Source organism: Salminus brasiliensis, chromosome 12 (genome assembly GCF_030463535.1).
Source record: "Salminus brasiliensis chromosome 12, fSalBra1.hap2, whole genome shotgun sequence".
In the NCBI taxonomy this organism is placed as follows: domain Eukaryota; kingdom Metazoa; phylum Chordata; class Actinopteri; order Characiformes; family Bryconidae; genus Salminus; species Salminus brasiliensis.
In genome coordinates, this window is record NC_132889.1 from 34,283,925 (window position 1) to 34,305,737 (window position 21,813).

Sequence of the window (21,813 nt, forward strand, 5' to 3'; positions counted from 1 at the left end):
GGTTGGGGGTAGTTACTGTAAAAGGAGGGCAGTAACTACATTACTCAGATCTGTCTACTGAAGTACAGTTAGGATGGAGTATTTTCCAACATTAATGTTTTACCTGGGTTAAAAAGGACTATATTTTTAATCCTTAATTTGATATTTATTAAAATAGATTTTGTTGACCATAGTTGACCATTTCTCTTTATCCCATGGAATTAAACCATCCATTTCTGTTACTGTACCTTTAAGACATTAAGATATATAAGACATATATATCCAAATAGGTAGTGTCCTGATTGGCTGGCCTGTATTATGCCTCATTTAGAAAGCATGTTGAAATACACCATATAGAAAAAGGTATTGGGGGGCTTTTTACCCCTCTAGCCCACGCCTGCCATTAGACATGGTGCCAGTAGGTTCATGTTTATCTGTCCTATTCTATTGGCAGGATTGGGATGTGATGGTACATTAAGAAAGTAAAAAAACAACAACTCTACACTGTCCATAAGTTTGTAGACACTTGCTCACCCAGGGTATCCCCTGAAACCAAGGGTATGTGAAATTCGTCCCACCTTTGCTGCAGTAACAGCTACTGGCCTCTACTCTTCTGGAAAGGCCATGCACTAGATATTGGAACATTGATGTGAGGATTTGACTGCATTTTGTCTTAAGAGAGCATCAGTGAAGTTGGGTTCTGATGTTAAAAGGCATTTGTTGGCGCTCCATCACACGGCAGGGCTTTATACCCCTCTCGCTGATGCTCAGCATTGGACACGTTGACCTTACACTCATGTGCAGCTGCTCCAGAGTGTGTTCCCATTCTACTGGCAGCGCTGTGGAGATTACAAAGCTATGTGTGAAACTGAACGCCAGAGCGTAGCTGAACTGACTAACTAGAACAGAGGATACTTTTGCACATGCAGTGCATTTGCAGGAGAACACGTCTCTATAATTAGAGAACAGGAGCTTCTAAAACCTGAGAATAATTCCAGACCTGACAGACCACCAGAACGTCCCCCATCAGATGCACACCATCACATAAGCTTCCAACTCCACTCTCGCACCAGATCAACAAGTGTGCATGTACACTGTGATTCTCCTTCTGATGACCCACCATGTTTGTGCAGGGACAGTGCACAGGGACATCACTCCAGAGTCTGATTGGCCATTCTAGCAATCCTACTAGCAGTTCTCCATGACATCCAGGACGTTTCCTTGGTCTCCAGACCTTAACTTGACCCTCACTGTTGCTGTTCCTGGATTTTAATGTCAAGAGAAGGCCGCTGCTTAGAGGAGCCTTCCTCAGAGAAGCTGAAGGGGAATCTTCAGAACAAACCTGGGTGTCCCATGTCCGTTTTGAGTACACTGTCTATATAGTGAATAGGGCACAGTTTCGGACACAGCTAAGGTATGAGGAGTCAGACCACCTGGCCTTTCCCAACAATGACGGTAAACAAGCCAAAAGGGGACTCCTAACAACCAAGCAAGGCCTGGAAGACCATCGACGACGCCAACGTCCCATCACATACACCATAGCACAATAAGCTCCACTCTCGCTTCAGGTCTGAGGACAGCCGTTCCTGTCCTCCATGCTTCCACTGCCAGAAGATGACTCCACACTGTGGGTCTGAAAGCAAGTGAAGCTGATGAAGAAGCTCATACTGAAAAAACTTGTTGACCATAGTTGACCATTTCTCTTCATCCCATGGAATTAAACCATCCATTTCTGTTACTGTACCTTACTGTACCTAAGACATTAAGATATATAAGACATTTATATGCAAATAGGTGCTGTCCTGATTGGCTGGCCTGTATTATGGCTCATTATAGAAAGCATGTTTAAATACACCATATAGAAAAATGTATTGGGACCCATCACTGCTATCCACAGTGTGGGTCTGAAAGCAAGTGAAGCTAAAGATGAAGAAGCTCATACTGAGAAAACACAAGCCGAAGCGGAAGCTGTTACTGTACTCAGAACAAGGGGGCGACCAACCCATAGGAGTCCGGACCTCAACATCACTGAATGTGTTTGGTTGGTGAGAAGTAGAAATTTGCGTGATTTGGAGGTGTGGAAAGAGTCTTCACTGAGCCCTTCACTGTATAAACAAATGACATATAAAACCAATGTCTATATGGGCACGCATTAGCGCACACACTTACACACACACACACACACACACACACACACACACACACACATAAAAGAGACAGTATGCTGGCAGCCTGTGTGAAGTTCCACTCTGCACTCTGGCACATAAACAAACAGGCAGACAGACTAAACTGATGTGGCTTGTCTGGCATGTGGGGAGCGGGATCAAATGTGTGGATGTACAGGGAGATAGTGTGTACTGTATGTATGTATGTATGTGTGTGTGTGTGTGTGTGTGTGTGTGTGTGTGTATGCATGAATTGTATATTCACCATGTTCTTTATGAGTGCAGCAGTATGTGTGTGTGTGTGTGTGTTTGTGAACTGCATGTTCATTACCATGTCTTTTTTTGTGTATGTGTGTGTGTGTGTGTGTGTGTGTGTAAGTGTGTGTCTGTAGGTCAGTGTGTGTCATTGAGGGATTTTCTGGATCAGCTGTGTTTGCGTAGCAGCCAGCAGCAGCAGTAAGGTAATCCCCCTCAGGATCAGAGAGACGCTCAGCGGTTTCAGCACAGTGTTCCTTTAATATCCAACACCGTCAGCTGAAGGTTACAGGTTCAAACCCCAGCAGGATCATCAACCCCCACAACACACAGCATATCATGAAAGAGTGTGTGAGTGCGGGTGGACTAGAAAAAAAAAAGGTTTCCAACATCCTATCATTCTCCACCGCGAATTCCCCACCAGAAGACCTTCAGGAAGAATCGGCAGGAGTGGTGGTGCACTATTCTACTGTGCAGCAACACCTACGGCCTTCATGGGAAAGCTACACTGGCCTTGTTGTAGTTCTTTGACTATGATTTATATATTTATCAACGTGAAATCAGCATTTTTCTGTTAATTTAATCGTAATTTAAACTGCTAATTTAATCGTATTAATTAATTAATTAATTTATTTATTTATTTTTAGGCCTTATGGACTGCTTTACTGTATTATTTATTTGATTTCCCCCCAAAATTGGAGAGTAGCCTAACAACGCAGTTCTTTTCAGTGCTTTAGAAGTGCTATTCTGTGCATATCTATTGGTCAAATCTACAATAAATACATACATGTTTAATAGAGCAGTCAGATAGTAGTGCTTTAGTCAGATATTTGCTACTTTTACTTCTCCTTTAGTCAGAATTTCATAAAAGTCACAACCTCTGCACTGCAGAGTGGGTTTAGGTTCCTCTGCCTATCTCCACTATTGACTATAGGTGTCAAATGGAATAGCGGGACGCTAGTTTCATTATGAACGTGTTGGTGGACGGCCATTGACACTCTGATAAGGCAAACACCATGCTGTGAGCATTCAGCTGTAGTCATGGTTATTTAAAACGGAAAGTGGAACTTGATGACAGGCCCGGTCTGGGGTTTGTAAAGCACAGCAGTAGCATGGTGCCAGGCTGTCACTGACAGAGCTAGCCACCTCGCTGTAGTGGAAAATGCCCAATTATTGCTATTATGCCTGGCTTCAGAACTCATCTGAGCACTATCACAGCAGTTTGAGACAGTTTAAAATCAATCATGGCCTGACAATTACACATTTTACATTTCCGTGCTAGCTTTAGCATTTAGTTTATTGCATATGTCCATTTTAATGATTCAGAAATCTGCTTAGTCATAATATAAATCCCTGACTGTAATACCACTGTGCCATCTCCAACCCCGCCTGACTTTCAGAGCTCTAGGCCACTTTAATAAATGAACAATTGGAAAATTAGCCTACATGAACCTACAGGGAGCTTTAGAACCTGCACTATATGGACAAAAGTATTAGGACACCTTCTCGTTTATTGTTTCTTCTGAAATCAAGGATATTTAAAAGAGCTGATCCTGCTTATGTTGGAGTAACTGTCTCTACTGTCCAGGGAGGAAGGCTTTCTACTTGATTTTGGAAGAGCATTGCTGTGAGGATTTGATTGCTTTCAGTGACAAGAGAGTTAGTAAGGTCAGAATGTTGGATGATCATCATCACCCCACCTCATCCTTAAAGTATTGGATGGAGCACCAACCATCATTCCAGAGAACACAGTAGTTCCACTGCTCTACAGCTCCATGCTGGGGGGCTATATACTCCACTAGCCCACGCCTGGCATTAGGCAGTACTTCTCTACAGGGACCAGGCAAGCTGTGTGTTTCGACTATTTGTGCAACTTAAAGTAACTAAATGCATTCATTAGAAGGGGTGTCCACAAACATGTGGACATCTAGAGTAGCATGATTAAACCATGAAACACTTCAGTATTCCTGTAATTGTCTGACACTGTGAGAGTTCTCACCCAAGCAACATACAACAGGCAACTGGCCAGACGTTGCTGTCTGGCATTTATTTGTTTATGTGTCCAATAAACTCAGAGGCAGACATCTTGTTTTAGCAGCTGTTTGTTGGGCTAAGTGCTACATGTCTAGCAGACTGAGCCAGGCTGGTTTGTCAGCCTTACTTCACCAAGCCCACCAGCCATGTAGAGGATCGCAAAATTTGTAATGCATATCAATACTTCCAATCCTAATGTCCAGGGGTCTGGAGTTGACTATGCTAAATGTCCCCTATTTCCTAAAAATAAAGGTGCTACATAGGGTGCATTTGATGGTCCAGTGGACTTAGGAGCTGCCACAATGATCCAAGCATCGCTGGTTTGAATCCCGGGTCATGCTGCTTGCCATCAGTAGCCGGAGTCTGAGAGAGCACAGTTGGCCTTGCTCTCTCAAGGGTGGGTTAATGGCACTCCTACTCCTAATCCCCCTCATCACTCCTGTTGTGGTGTTGGTCAGCTTTCCTTCAAGTGCACTGACAACCTAGTGATCCTGCATTGGTGGTAGTTTGCTACTTCATCGCTAGTGATAGGGGGTGTTCACATGAGCAGGGATTGGGTGATTGGCCCAATCCCATTCAAATTTGACCATGGAAGGAAATTTGGGTTCACTTAGAAATGGGGCATAAAGAAAATTAAGGGTGCTACAAATAGTTCTGTGAGTCCTGGACTGGACCTGTAATCCTGTTCCCTCAACTTCCAGCGTTCTTACCAGGTTTTGAGACCTGAAGACCTGGGCCGTAGAAGAACCAGAGATGAACAATATGTAAGTTAAGAAGAACTTTTAAAAGGTTCTTTACACTCCTACAACATCCAAGCCAACATGCTCATGTGAGGCTCACATGGGCTAGGTGGGCTCCAGGTGGGCATGGGCTCTGAGTGGGCTTGTACATGCACTTTTACTAATTACAGACCACCTTAATCTTACAGGGCCCTATATGCAGTGTACAACCAAGATTAGGCTTAAATACAAACCCCTGCTGGTCCCATCACTAACCCTGGTGGGACCCTGGTGGGCATCCATGTGGGGCAAATGTGGAATCCAATGAAAAAACCTTCTGGTCCCAAGTTGGGCTACCCATACAGGCCCCACATGGGCATGTTATCTGGGATGGGATGTTAGTTGTGTCTAGTTGTGAGTGTGTGTAAGTGAATGAACTGGCTCCCAATCCAGGGGGTATTCCTGCCATGTGTCCAATGATTCTGTGTATACTCCAGACCACCACCACTACCCTGAGCTGAAAAAGTGGGTAGGATGAATTGATGGATTAAATTGGTGGTGAAAGAAGGTCTTTTATGATGAAGAAGTGGAAAACAATGATAGCAGGAAATACATGTGTAAGATAGGAACTACTTTTCCTTCCGCCCTTTCTCTCTATGCAATTGAATGGTGAGGCATTTCCCTAAACAATGAAACAGCGAATGGTGAGTCATTGCATTTACATTTACAGCGTTCAGCTGACACTCTTCTCTAGGCATTCTTGTCTAGCTGAGGAACCAAACCCCAGTCTAGCATGGGGAAGGCGGTGCTGTTACCCACTACAGTGTGCTCAACAATAATCCACATATCGCTCATTTGTAATGTCTTTCATCAAGAATTCTAGGGTCAAGCCTAAACTGGTTAAATTGGTTGGAGTTTGATGGTTAATCTGGCCTTCCAGCATGACCGACCTTACCAATCCAGTCAACCAGCATGACCAAGCTTACTGACCAGCATGACCAATCAACCACCGCCTCTTTTCACCATTGCAATGTCATAAGACAACCAAAGCACCAAGCATCGGCAGACGCCTGGTCAGCATCACATGGGGTGAGAGAGTACCATCTACCCACCCGGAGAGAGCAAGGCCAGTTGTGCTCTCTCCGGCTACGGCTGCCGATGGCAGGTAGCATGACCCGAGCAATCCTCAGGTCACAGGGGCAGCGCCTTAGTTGGTTGGCTGGATTGGCTGACTGCAATCCAGATACTAGTCACTTTAACTGACCAGGTGAAAATGGGCTGTTGTCCAGCTGAGGAACTGGACCAAACCACTGTAGGCTGTATTGGCCTGATTTTACAACCTGCTTTAGAGTAGAAGTGCATTAAGTCTGTGTAGTTCTACACACTCTGATTATATCTGCTGTAAACTCCTCGTGAGTCTAATCCTCCTCAGCTGGAGTGGACATGTAAAGGATGTTAAAGACCACCACTTCTCTAATTCCCCAGAAGTAGCTTCCATGACGTTCTACGAGATTCTGACGTGATAGAGCTCTCCGCAGGCCTATCGCTGGGACAAGAACGTCAGTTTCCGAATTGCCGTCCTGCTTCATTTCACATGGAATCCTGGCTAACAGCCCCATCCATTGCCTGAGAGCAGGCCAGAGATTGATTCCAGGCGTGTTATTTCCTAGGCATGTAGGTAAACCCTTGGTGGTGCTTTCAAAGCTGTCCAGATGCAAATAAACCCCAAACACCAGCTGTAAAAGAGGATCAATTAAACACTCAGTTTCTAAAAGCAGTCATGAAATGGCCAGAAGTTGATGTCAGCTTTCTCATACACACCTTCATTTGCTAGGTAGCTAACAGGCTAATGCCAACAAGCTGGTGAACAGACCCCAAATGTAGAGCGGTGATTTAGTAACATTAACATTTTAAAAATGCTCTAATAAATGAGCAATGCTAGCAATTTGCTGCTTGCTGAAGTCGCATGCAGGCTAATGTCAGCTAGCTGACTAGCATCAGTATTTAGGAGTGCGTTAAGCTGTAAAAAGATGTTAAGATGTAAATACTATTTTTTTGTGGAAGATAATGTAGAGAAATGTCGAAGATCTGACTAAGTGTTGGGTGTTTCGATGGGGGTGTAATTTCAATTCAAAATCAAAAATCTGGCTAGCTGTGTTGCTAGTCGCTAAAAGGCTAAAAACAACTGTTTGGTCAACAGTCACCAACTTAAGAGTAAAGATTTAGTAACATTTAATTAATAATATTTAATAAATGAATATAACTAGCAAGCAGTTGCTGGTTTTGCTCATTAGTAAATAGCAACACAAAATCTGCTGATTAGCAAGCTAATGTCTGCTAGCTAGCATTAGGCTAAGCTAAGCTGTAATTGATAATTCACACAATGTACAGCTGGTAAATTCACTATGTGGACAAAAATATTGGGACATTCTTGTGGTATTATTATTGTTGTTATTATTATTATTATTATTATTATTATTATTATTATTTTATCTAGTTTTTGTTGTCTCTACTGTCTAGAGAAAGCTTTCTACCAGATTAAAAAAAAAAAGTATAGGGACACCTGCTCATTCCTTGTTTCTTCCAAAATCAAGGGTATTAAACTGACTTTATCCAGGGAAGAAGGCTTTCTATGTGATTTTGGAGAGCATTGCTGTGAGGATTTGATTGCATTCAGCGACAAGAGTGTTAGTAAGCTCAGGATGTTGGATGGTCACCACCCCACCTCACCAACCATCATTCCAGTAGTTCCACTACATCAACTACATCCACTACATAAACTACATCAACACAGTAGTTCCACTGCTCCACAGCTCATTGCTGGGGGGCTTCATACCCCTCTAGCCCACGCCTGGCATTAAGCAGCACGGTCCCACTGGGTTCAGGTTTATCTGCTCCAGAGAGTCCAAATCTATTGGCAGTATCCCTTTAGCAAATGAGTGCAACCTAAAAAAGCCAAATGCATTCATTAGAAAGGGTGTCCACAAACATCTGGACATATAGTGTATCAGCTAACCCAAGCATGATTTAGTAATGTTAACATTTTAAAAACAGCATAACTGGCAATTATGGCTAATTAATGGTTTGTTGAGCCATAAAAAGAAAATGCAGCACCTTACATTTTTAGAACCCCTCCACTGCCTGCCTTCAGCACGTCATGCTTCCAGGCTTCTACAGGCCTACAGGTTGTTATTGCAGGTGAGGCCACGAATTCACTAGCATGCCGCAGCTAACGAGGCCCAAAGTGACTTTGGCTAAATGGCTTTGTTTATGTGTAGAGCTCGTCACAGACGATTAACTAAGAAGTCACATCATTAGGCCTGTTTTCCAGCCAATGTCTCCGTGTCCCACTGAGTTCTCACACCATCTTGACAGGATGCTGGATCAGTAAAACGTGGCTACGGGACATTTGAAGTCAGGGAATGCTTGAGTGGTAAGTGATGATTCAGAATTGTCCTGTAATGTTGTTGTGTGTTTTCCTCACACACACACACACCCTTATGGAAAGTACACCGACAGGACTACGCCACAGAAACGTGCTAATCAGGACGTGGAAGTGATGATGATGAGTCGGTAGCGCTTTAACGGTTTGATTCTGGAGGGAATTAAGGAGGCAGAAAGGTCACAGTTACAAGAGAAATGGGGGGGGGGGGTGCCCTTGAGATGTGTCTAGAACTTGTATTTGGAGTTGCCATTTCAATTCATTGATTGATTGATTGTATGGCAAGACTTAAACGATATGGACAAAAGTATTGGGACACCTGCTTATTCATTGTTTGCTCTGAAATCAAGGGTATTAAAAAGAGCTTATCCTGCCATTGTTGGAGTAACTGTCTCTGCTGTCCAGGGAAAATGGCTTTCTACTAGATTTTGGAGAGCACTGCTGTGAGAATTTAATTGCATCATCACAGCCCCACCTCACCCCCAACTCCCCAACTCATCCCAAAAGTACTGGATGGAGCACCACCAACTATCATCATTCCAGAGAACACAGTTCTTCCACTGCTCCACAGCTCAATGCTGGTGGGCTTTATACCCCTCTACCCTCTCTTGGGGGGCTCTCAATGTGTGAGAAGTCCATTCTCTGTAGACCTTCACTATGGCAGCGAGACGTCACAGATGCTTGTATAAATAAGCGAGCACACCAGTCAGTTGCAGCACAGTGCCAAACAATCGTCATGGGCAAAGGACATAACCTGACTGATAGGGTATTCGATTAGCGATAACATTAGTACCGGTGATATGAAAACATTGATTATCTTCATCTACAGTGGCATCTGTCAAGTGGTGGACACTGTGGGGTCTGTGGGGTTTTTCAAGGCACCAACAGCTCACTGATGCTCTTGGAGGCCCCACCTCACAACTTACAGGACTTAAAGGATCTGCTGCTTACATCTTATGTGTCAGGTGTCGGATACCACAGGACGCCTTCAATGGACGTTTATACCCCACCAATTTACACTGTGCAAACTGCATGACTAAACCATAACACACTGGCCTCCAACCACACTGCTCAGTAATCTCTACCAGACTTGCTTATGTGGTTTCTGAGTGTGTGACTCACTGTATCTATCTCACATGAACATGAAGAGCAGTCTGGCTTTGAGATGCTGTCACTGTTTTGATTTCAGCTACCTGACATACCTGTGTTCATGGATTTCCACGGATTATACAAGGTCCTGATTGAATGAGAGGCACTGTAAGCTGCGTTGGGCAGCACAAAAGCCAGCTTGGTGGGTCAGTTGTGCCATCTAGTGGGCAGTAAAAGTACTGTCACTGTAACACAAGCTTAAGAAACTTTATTAGGCATGAACTGAGTTCAACTACTTTAGGTTTCACCTAAATCTGTCATCTGTGTCCCTGCAGACTCTGTTATTACCCTTCTTTCACCCTCCTGTTCTTCAATGCTCAGGACCCCCCACACACAGGACTGACCACCACAGAGCAGGTAGTGTTTGGGTGATGGGTGGGTCATTCTCAGCACTGTAGTGACACTGACTGACATCCTGGTGGTGAGTTAGTTAGTGTGTTAGTAGTATGTGTGTTGAGCTGCTGGTACGAGTGGATCAGACACAGCAGTGCTGCTGGACTGAGAAAAGTCCACCAACCAGAAACATCCAGCCAGCAACAGTGTCCTGTGGGCAGCAACGTCCTGTGAGCGCTGATGAAAGACTAGAGGATGACCAACGCAAACTGTGCAGCAGCAGATACAGAGCTTCTGTCTCGGACTGTACCTTCATCTACAGGGTAGAGCAGCTTGGTAGGAGTGTCTAATAGAGAGTGGACAGTGAGTGGACAGACAGACAGACACAGAGTTTAAGCACTCCAGCAGCACTGCTGTGTCTGATCCACTCATACCACCAGTACCACACATACTACTAACACACTAACTAACTCACCACCAGCACCATGTCAGTCAGTGTCACTGTAGTGCTGAGAATGACCCACCACTCAAACACTACCTGCTCTGTGGTGGTCAGTCCTGTGTAAGGGGTCCTGAGCATTGAAGAACAGGAGGGTGAAAGGAGGGTAATAACAGAGTCTGCAGAGACACAGATGGAGACAGTCTGGTGTTATAGAACTACACAGTGCTGCTATATGGGACATGGAGCTGATATAGTGGACAGTGAGTGTAGAGACAAGCAAGGAGGTGGTATTAATGTTTTGGCTGATCTGTGTATATAAATATATATTTTATGGTATATAAGGCATTTCTCTCAGCAGTGAGACAATTTGTACTGTAGAAGCTCCAACTGTTTATCCAGAGAAATCTGCTGACCGCTCAGTGCTGGCCCGGTCTCTGTGAACGGGTCCGGTGCAGCACGGTAGCAGATAAAAATAGCAGGTTATCTCTGATGGCTAATACGCAGCATCTAGCCAGTGGGTGTGTATTAATGCTCTGGTGTAACATGAATCAGTGGCTGCCGAACAGCAATTACGGCTCACAGTGCTTTCAGAAGATGACTTTTTCTTTTTCTGCAGTGATGAATGTGAGCGGAGTTAACACCAGCAGGATGAGTCATGCAGGCATTTGCAGAGTGATGAGATTACACCCTGTTAGAGCAGCTGCTTCGAGGAGGCCCGTCACTGAAACAGCCAGCGATTGCTGTGGGAAATGTAGGATTGCACATGCGGAGCTGCATGACGTAAGCTGGCTCGGTTCGCTGTCATTAGTAGAACACTGCAGAAATGATGTTTTGGCATGTTTCATGAAGGACATATAGCTAGATCATATTACGAGGTAGGAGGCGTGTCTAAGAGTATCAGGGTATCAGAATTTTTGGATAACCATAGCAGCCGTTTTGTAACGCAATACAAACCATCAACGACACAAACATAGGCTCCGTCCACATTGTAACAGGCGTCTGTATCTTATCCAGGTGTTTTCCCTTCTTGGCCTGTGTCTTGGGTCTCCGCCCTTGCCCCGCCTTGTCATCAGTGCTCTCACCTGTGCCTCCTTTGTAGCCCCGCCCTCTTGTTAGTCTCAGGTGCCCCTTGATGGTCTGGGTATAAGTAATTCCTTTGGCTCAGTGTTCCTTGTTGTTATTCTCAGTCTGTTCCATAGCTTAGCTTAGCTTATTTTAGCGTAGCTTAGCTTAGCTAGCTTCATGTGTGTTTGTTTCCAATTTGTGTTTCTTTGGTTCATGTTTTGCTTTGTTTTGTTTTCTATATATTTATGAATTTTTAAAAAATTGCCCATTTCCTCCTGAAATTGGGACGCCAATTGCCCAACTCGTACGTACCCCCCACCCCTTCACACGCAATGCCCCTGACACTACTGAGGGCAGACCTACACAAGCATCCTAGGGCATACAGATGCCCTGTGACAGAGTTTACTGTATGTATAAATAATCAAGCAGATCTGCAGATCTGCACATCTGCGTGTCAGCAATGGGTGCAACTGAAAATAGCTGAATGCATTCATTAGAAGAGGTGTCCACAAACATTTGGACATTTAGTGCATATACTATTTTTAAAAGTATTTGGACAGTGACAATTAATTGTGTAATTGTCAACGTAATGTAATGTAATTGTGCTTCTATACAAAGCTGTTAATGAATTACAGCCATTTCTTACACAGTCCCTTCATTTTCATAGGGTCATAAGTAATTAGACATTACACTGATTTCACTGAAACATGTAAAAATAGCCTGCCCAGCTCTGGAACTAAAATCTTTGGACAGATGAAACGAGGAGAATGAAATGAAGGGTTCATGATCGGAAGCAATAAATCTCCATAAAGAGGCCAATTATCTGTCAAACATGGTGGAGGCACTATTATGTCATGTATGGCATGTATGAACTGGATCACTGGTGTTTATTGATGATGTGACGGCTGATGGATGTAGAAGGAAGAGTTCTGGAGTGTGTAGAGCTCACACTGCTCGGATTCAGTCAAGTGCTGCAAAACTGATAGGATGGGTGGAGAGTCAGTCACCTGACCTCAACCCAACTGAGCAGCTTTTCAGCTCCTGAAGACAAAGTAAAGGCCTGGCAAAGCATCTCAAGGGGGAAGACTCATCACATTTGGTGATGTCCATGGATTCCAGATTTCAGGCAGTCAATGACCGCAAGGGATTTGCACCCAAGTATGAAAAATAATACCTATATTAATAGTCATGGTAGTTTGTCCAAATACATATGGACAGGACTGTATGTTTTATATACTGTATGTATTATATTACATATGTTCTAACATAGTATACCAATCAACCTCTGTGTGTGTGTGTGTGTGTGTGTGTGTGTTTTTCATGAAAACTGTAGAAAGAAAATGGACACAGCAGCTCCAGCCTCTATGATATAGAACTGGTGGTCAGGATTAAAGAGCGTAAACATGCCATTGTGTTCAGACTGATTTGGCAGAGGCAGCAGTGATGTATTACAGATCAAAATAAATCCTTTAAAGCCCCTGTTCTCATCACAACCCCCCACCGTTCCACCGATCACACATGCTATGACATTTACTGGCATGTATTGGTCAGGGAGGAGGAGCGTGGCGGGGGAGGTGGAGGCTTATGGGGGAAAATAATGCGTAATTTGATTGGAAACACCGCAAATCCTACGAGGCTCCTGGACACACAATCTCACCCGAGCTCGAGCTCCTGCTCCTGCCCCACAAACCCACTTTTTAAGTCCAAAACCTTTTATACTCTGGAATCATGGCCAGACTGCCTCACCCGCCTCGTGCACTCTAAATCCCACTTTGCCCCGCCCCACAGCGCTCACACTACAGTTAGTATTACTGGCTCTGTGGGCTGTTCCCATGTGTTGCTGTAGGAGTGTGTGTAAATAATGCTGTGCTCCACAGTTTTTTTAATGGAGAGCAGCTAAATATTACACATTATTACACTACCGAAATAACGTCGGCACTACCGAAGCGGTGTCATAACTATAGAAACTATAGAAACAGTGCCGTCACTACCCAAATAATGCCATTACCCCTGAAACAGTGCCGTCACTACACAAATAATGCCATTACCCCTGAAACAGTGCCGTCACTACACAAATAATGCCATTACCACTGAAACAGTGCCGTCACTACCCAAATAACATTACCACTGAAACAGTGCCGTCATAATGCCATTACCACTGAAACAGTGCCGTCACTACCCAAATAACATTACCACTGAAACAGTGCCGTCACTACCCAAATAACATTACCACTGAAACAGTGCCGTCACTACACAAATAATGCCATTACCCCTGAAACAGTGCCGTCACTACCCAAATAACATTACCACTGAAACAGTGCCGTCACTACCCAAATAATGCCATTACCCCTGAAACAGTGCCGTCACTACCCAAATAACATTACCACTGAAACAGTGCCGTCACTACCCAAATAACATTACCACTGAAACAGTGCCGTCACTACCCAAATAATGCCATTACCCCTGAAACAGTGCCGTCACTACCCAAATAACACCATTACCACTGAAACAGTGCCGTCATAATGCCATTACCACTGAAACAGTGCCGTCACTACCCAAATAACATTACCACTGAAACAGTGCCGTCACTACCCAAATAACACCATTACCACTGAAACAGTGCCGTCATAATGCCATTACCACTGAAACAGTGCCGTCACTACCCAAATAACACCATTACCACTGAAACAGTGCCGTCACTATCGAAATAGTGTCATTACTATTAAAAACACGGAACCAAGTCATAATAGATTTATATAGTTATTAGATTATTGTAATGTTATAGTTTATCATTCATTTTTGTTTTCTGTAATTATTATTATTATTATTAATAATAACAATAATAATATAATATAATATAATATAATGTAATAATAATTATATGCATATCCTCACATAAAACCTATAATCTATAGTTATATTATCCAAGAACAAAACTGCATGGCTTTGAGGTTTGGTTTAGAGCTGCTCTGCTGTCTGAGCTGCATGCTGGTGCAGGTTCATACATTTTGCATGAATGTAAATAAGGCCTTTCGGAACCTATGACGTTCCCACCTGGAGTGGGCGGGGCAATGCGGTTTGCAGAAGCCCCCTGAAAGTTGGACCGTACCATAAAAGCTCCTGTAAGAACCTGCAGCTAAATCAGAGGCACGTGAAGCTTAGGAGGATAGAAGGTGGAGAACCTTTTAATGTTGATGTTGGAAAGAAAAAGCGTGCGAACCCAAATGTTTCCAACCCCCACCACCCCCACCACCACCACCACCCATCCCATCTCTCCTTCAATCTCTCCAGCCCTTCGCCCCTCCTCCCCCACCCAAACCCTAAGCCCCGGTGGGTGAAGTGCAATCAGTCTTTCAGCTGCTGCACTAAACCTCACTCCATCCATCCCCGCTAAAGCTCTCCTCACAACTTCTCCTCAGGAACCGCAGCCACCATTTAGGCGAGTGGCTGTGCGCGCTCCCGCCGCAAGCGCAGCCGCGGATGCGCGCCCCCGCGCCGGAGAGCGACAGAGCGAGAGAGCGCGAGAGAGGACAGAGAAGAGAGTTGGAGCTGCTATAAGGGGGGCAAAGTTAGCCGGGAGGGGGGCTCGGAAAATGCCCTGCAGCCCGCGTTAAAAACAGCAGCAGCAGCAGCAGCAGCAGCTAGCGGAGGACATCTGCTAATCTGATGCACTGGACAGAGCGCGTGCACTGCAAAGGATAAAGATGGGGATCATCAGCTGCAGCCTCGTTCTCCTCTTCCTCGCCCTCCATCACTGCTCGTCACGTAAGTCTCGAGACAAATTGTGTTTGGGATATTGTGTTAAGCATGCATTTAATGCAAAGCAATGCAAACACTGCAGTGACAGCGCGTGCGTACGTTGCAGTATTGCTAACATCTATGCATCTGTCCCGCGTGAGAATGCACGGGGCTTTTTTTAATGTCCCCTCGCGCCACAGTGTTGGGTTTAGAGCTCATGCAGCAGGGAAAAGTAGCGGCGGCGTGCTCCTGCGCGCACGCGCTTTCTGCATTGCAGTGCTTGGAAGTTTCTGCATGGAAAGGTGCGTCTCCCGCCCCCCCCTCCCCCCTCCTTTCCTACATCCTCCTCCTTTCCCCAAAGCTCGCGGGAAGGACACGGAGTACCTCACGAGCGCGTGCAGTGGGGGGGGGTCGCCCACTCGTGGTTTTGTAGGGTCTGGACGTTTAAAACGGGGTAAATATTACGGTCATTGGGTGTAAAATCCGCCCTGTCCTCGTGTGTGGGACCAGCCCACTGCAGAGAAGGGTGTGGAAGGGGGAGGGGGGCATCACCTGGGCGCGTGGACGGTGCCTACTCATTTGCAGGACGTGCACTGCAGAGGAAATGTGTGAGTGTGTGCTGTGAGAACTTGCTGGCTGCAAAGTAGTGGGTGCTATGATGTAAGCTGCACGAGACAATCAGCCATAACTTTAAAACCACCTGCCTAACCATTCGAGGCATGGACACCACCAGACCTCTGAAGGGGTCCTGTGGTCCAGATCTTTTACGTCCTGTAAGTTGGGGTTAGGTATGACCTCCATGTTTTACATCAGTGAGCCTTAGGTGCCCATGACCCTGTCACTGGTTCACTGGTGGTCATTCCTTGGAGCCCTTTATGGAACACCCCACAAGACCTGCCTGATGTTTTGGAGATGTTCTGACCGATTGCCCATTTGTCCTGTTTCCCACCCGTCAACTTGCTGCCTAATGGGTGGACCCCACCTCTTGACAGGTGCCACTGGATCCAGATAATCAGTGCTATTCACTTTACCTGAGTGTCAGTGGTTTTAATGTTATGGCTGATTACTGTATTATGGCGTGTCCACATACTTTAGAGCTTTTAACGAGCTGCAGTCCATTCATACGCTATCAGCCCTCAACAGTGCTGTTAGCATTGCGGCTAATAGGGTGTTGTAGGTGTCTGAGAGTGTGTTGGTGGAGCAGGAGGTAACTCTGGACGTCTTGTTCAGCTGGGACGTCCAATTGGGAATGGAGATCGTTTGGGGTGGGCCAATGAGAAAGGTGTATGGGCCTTGCTAGGCCTACTGGTCCTAATCGTAGACATGTCTTGTAGAACTTTAGATTTCTGATGTCATGTAAGGCCCTTTTATTGGAGTTTGAGTCAGTGTAAGTACACAAAATGTCCAAAAGTATCCAGACAGGCCTTCTAATTAGTCAACTCAGCGTATCTACTGCTGTAGGTCTCCTTTGTGTCACCACAAGAGCTCTGACCCTTCGCCCATGCTCGCCCAACGTCTCTAGATACCTTGGTGCAAGACCCCTTCAGACGTCTTGTGGAGTCCAGGCAAGGCTAGAGCTGTTCTGGGCACACTGTTGAATCTCTGAAAGGCTCTGCACAGTCCTGTTAATTAGACAATCAACATAATCAGCAGATTTTAATTACAATGGAAAGTGGCACCTGTAATATTGAGGTTATATGAAATATGAGGAATTAGGACACCCCATGGAAACGTTTGTCTTTTTTTACCTTTGTCAATTAGAGCCAGGTGCAGAACATCTGCTGCAGATGTTTAGGGTCAGAACATGGTTAGGAAGGATTATTCTGGAGGAGTCTGTCTTGTTTAAGCCTCAGATGTTTAGTCTGGTCTGCTCTTGATGGTTGAAGTGAGGGGTGAAGAAGATGTCCATCATGGCCAGATCCAAGGAGCTCTCTGAGGCCTTCAGAAAGAAGGTTGTAGATGCAGGTGAGTCTGAGAACAGTTAGAAATCAGACGTTCCACTGTCCACTACATCATTTACAAGTGGAGGACATTGAAAAGAGCTGCCAGCAGGGACAGATTAGGACGTCCCAGCAGGTTCAGCCCAAGAGCAGAGACCACAGGCTCAGTAAAGATGTCTCCAGCAGTCCTAAAATGTCATCAGAGGACCATCACAGTAGATCTCACCACATGCTTAGTTATATGCAGACATGTTTAAAGTACTAGAGACCCAGACTTGAGTAAAAGTACAAGGGCTTTAAGCTCCATACTTAAGTGGAATACTAAAGTATTTCAAGTAGTTTAGTATTCTACAATTACTACTTAAGTACTGAAAGTAAAAGTACAGTACTGTGTTCTGTAGTTCTTACAGAAAGCAGTCAAAAGTTTGGGTATCAGTGTTTATATTATTTCAGATGCTCAAGGACGGTCTCAGTTCCTCTGGCTGTAGTAGAAGGACAGGACTGTAGAAGACAGAGTTCCTGAACACGAGGCTTCAGTTACTCTCTAATCAAACTCGCCCAAAAGAGAGAGTGAGGAGAGCAGCTCAAACCCCTGAGCTTCACTCTCTGTAAACTCAACTACAGCTGAAAGATCTCAGCCCATTCGGACACATATGAGTATTTGCAGGAGGTGAAGATGGAGATGTTTCTTCTGGTGGTTCTTCTTCTTCTTCCATCTGGAGATAATCTACCAGAGCTCTAGCGTTAGTGTCCTCACTGCCGCTGCGGAGTGGAAGAGAGGAAGAACGGCAGCCTGATCGCCTGTTCTGCTCAATGTTGAGGCGGCTTAATCGAAGCCGGTGACAGCGCCATCTATCGCTCTGGAGGTGACAGCACGTTGTCATGCCTGCCCCTGTTGTCATGTCTGCCTTTGTTTTGTGTTGCCATGTGCTCTCAAACACATGGCTCTGTTTGTGTCTTTTCTGCCCTAGCCACGCCTATCTATAAGTGCTTCCACCTGTGTCTCCTCTTTAGCCACGCCCCCTTGTTAGTCCCAGGTGTTCCTCGTGGGTTCCTTGTTAGCGTGTGTATAAGTACCCCCTTGTTTGAGTCGTCCCTTGTCATGTAAACAATGTAACAGAGTAAAAGTATTAAACCCATGTGGTCATAAGAACTCCATCTCTCTATTGTTGTTCAAGTGAAGATCAAACGTCCAGATGTTTTAAAAATGTTAAAAAAGACCACAGATCCACAGATCCAAGGCCGCTGTCCAGCTGCCGGTGCTGAATTTCTTCATTCCGGTTATTCAGTAATAGGAGATCGGTAACGGATACTTCATATTCCTCGAGGAATAGACGCTATGCCAGGGTTGGAACAGAGAGATGAGACAGCGCTAAGTCAGCTCTCATGCTGCACTCTCACTGCCATAAATCTCTTGCAGAGAGAGGTGGTGGAATCCGGCCAGATCCAAAATGGATGCACTAGCGAGCGAGCGGAAGAAAGGACCCCTGGAGTGTTAGCGGGATAACAGTGCTGCGTCTCCTGCACGCTCTGTCAGACAGCAGACAGCCCAGGCGCTTTAGTGGGATTTTTCTTAGAGAGAGTGTTTGGGAGGTGAGGTAGGTAAAGACTAGTACACCTAACACAGGCGCAACTCGGATCAGCCACAACATTAAAACCACTGCCTAATATTGTGTAGGTCACCCTCGTGATCGCCTGAGAGATGGAGGCATGGACTCCACAAGAGCTCTGAAGGTGTCCCGTGGTATCCTGTGGCATTAGCAAGACGTTAGCAGCTATTAGAAGCTGGAAGCTGTGAGGTGGGGCATCAGATCATGAGCATCAGATCATGAGCATTAGATCACTGCTTGTCCTTCCCTGGAGCACTTTTGGTAGGCACTGACCCCTGCATACCAGGAGCACCCCACAAGACCTGCCTGATGTTCTGGAGATTGCCTGACCCAGTCGTCTAGCCGTCACGGTTTGGCACGGTTTGGTCAGAGTGGCCCAGGGCCTGTTTACACCTGGCTTTTCAACAGGTTCTCGACACGGTTGTCCTGCTCGTCGTGGATTCGCCAGCCAGACATGAACAGTGTTCCAAGAGACCTTCTGGATTATTCATGATCACATGCTCGGACAGTCTACATGTGGAGCTGTGAAAATGCTGGCCACTGTCCACTCTGTGTGCTGATGTGATATTAGCTAAAAAAGACCCAAAAGCTTTGATAAGAGACTTAATTCACAAAGAAATACACATACACGAAATGGACAAAAGTATTGGGACGCCTGCTCATTCATTGCTTCTTCTGAAATCAAGGGTATTTTACTTTTGTTGGAGTAACATTCTCTGCTGTCCACGGAAGAAGGCTCTCTACTAGATTTTGGAGCAGCATTGCTGTGAGGATTTGATTGCATTCAGTGACATTTCAGCATTAGTGAGGTCAGGATGTTGGATGATTACTACTCCACCTCCTCCCAGGTCAAGTCTACAATCACAGTGTACTACAATCAACTAGACTACAGTTACCATAGTAATCTTTGTAAATCCACTACTGGTACTACTACCATAATACCAGGTATACCTGGTATAGACGGATACACTATGTGTCCAAATGTTTGTGGACACCCCTTCTAATGAACTAGCTACTTTAAGTTGCACCCATTGCTGACACAGATGTGCAAATGCCCACACACACACAGCTTTTGGAAGTACTGCCAATAGAATAGGACTCCCTGGAGCAGATAAACAACATGAACCTGTTGGCACCATGCTGCCTAATGCCAGGCGTGGGCTAGAGGGGTAATAAGCCCCATCAGCAGTGAGCTGTGTAGCAGTGGAACTGGCTGTTTTCCCTGGAATAATGATGGTTGGTGCTTCTTCCAATACTTTTGGATAAGTTGGGGAGTTGAGGAGATGAGGAGGGGTCATTGATGAGGAGGGGTCATTGATCATCCAACATTCTGACCTCACTTACACTCTTGTAGCTGAACGCAATCAATCAAATTTCCACAGCAATGCCCCTCCAAAATGTAGTAGAGAGCCTTCATATCTGGTACAGCTCTTTTAAATTCCCCTGATTTCAGAAGAAACAATGAGTGAGCAGGTGTTCCAATACTTTTGCCCTTTGCACCCACAAATCCCTATAGATTTTTGTCCATATCAGACACACCAGACTGTGACAGTATGAAAGCCAAGGAGAATTAGGGAAGAGTGTATGCGTGTGTGTGTGTGTGTGTGTGTATACACAGGTGTGTGAAGGTCTATTCTTAGACAGATGCTGGAGGCTGATGTTTCTTTGCCGTTGCTGAAGATTTTTTCCCCAGCCAGCCCCCAGCCAGCCTCCGACCAGCCTTTCAGAAGCCCTCTGAATTATTCATGATCACATGCTCAGACCGGACAGTCTGCATAGGGAGCACTTACAAAAACTGCCCTCTGTCCACTCACATTCATGTGGTATTGGCTGGTAAACCTGATGCACACACACACACACACACACACACACCTTTACCTCTAAAGATATTCAGAAAGCAGAGTTGCGTCACTCTAAGAGCATCAGAGGAAGCTCATATGATATTCATCACACGCCTGTACTGAAACTGCTGCGTCAGCCTCCAGTGTATAAGTGCGTGTGAGTGTGTGTGTGTGTGTGTGTGTGTGTGTGTGTGTTTGCACATGCTCTGTGTGTTCTGCAGAATCCTCCTGCACACTTGCTATTCCGTGCCTTTGAGTTGAGCTGCAGAGGGCAGAGAGAGCGAGAGCGAGAGAGGGCGAGGTGAAGAGGAGAGAGAGAGGGTAGAGAGAGTGAAAGAAAGGGGGTGAGAGAGAGAGGGAGAGAAAGGGGAAGAGACAGAGAGAGGGGAAGACGGAGGGGGTAGAGAGAGAGAGAGAGAGAGCGAGAGAGAGAGAGGGGAAGGAGAAAAGGACAGAGAGGTGAAATTAGAGTGGGGTAGAGAGACTGAGAGAGTGAGAAAAAGAGAGAGAGAGAGCAGAGAGTGTAAGAGTGAGTGAGAGAGAGAGAAACAGAGTGAAGAGAAGAACCGATAAGAGGTATAAGAGGGAGGGAGGGTGAATAATTTTAGAAGCTGCGACAGGAACGGCAACGCCCTCCTGTGAACAGAGAGAGAGAGAGCGAGAGAGAGAGATAGGAAAGGTTAAGCCTGAATGAAAGCTGCTGAATTTGTACCAAATATAACACACTGACAGGAGACTCCAACGGAGAGAGGAGGATCACTTATCCATAGAAAGAGTCACCTACTTAACATACACTATTAATGGACAAAAGTATAGGGACACCTACACATTACAGCTACAGGAGCTTTTATGGCATTTATATAGGCATTAATATGGAGCTGGTCCCCCTTTGCTCTGCAGCTCTAACAGCAGCAGGTCTGGAGCTCTGCAGTTATCGAGTCAGCAGCAGAGCGCTGGAGACTTTTCTGCACTGTGCTCTGAGCTCAGCACTCGGCCCTGACCCCGCTCTGTAACTTTACCTGGTCTGCTGAAAGTCGCTGTGGTTCCTAAACCACCTAATACCCCTCACAGCTGATGGAGGAAGATCTAGGAGGGAGGAAA

At 45.4% G+C, this 21,813-nt stretch overlaps 1 protein-coding gene across 1 annotated transcript in view; it reads left to right on the top strand.

Moving 5' to 3' along the window:
* Window positions 1–14,958: 14,958 nt before the first annotated feature.
* cntnap1 (contactin associated protein 1) overlaps window positions 14,959–21,813 on the top strand; it is a 54,453-nt gene continuing 47,598 nt past the window's right edge. The window contains exon 1 of the mRNA XM_072693230.1: window positions 14,959–15,348. Coding sequence (XP_072549331.1) covers window positions 15,288–15,348 — 61 coding nt within the window. The 5' untranslated portion in view covers window positions 14,959–15,287. The remainder of the gene's footprint in view (window positions 15,349–21,813) is intronic.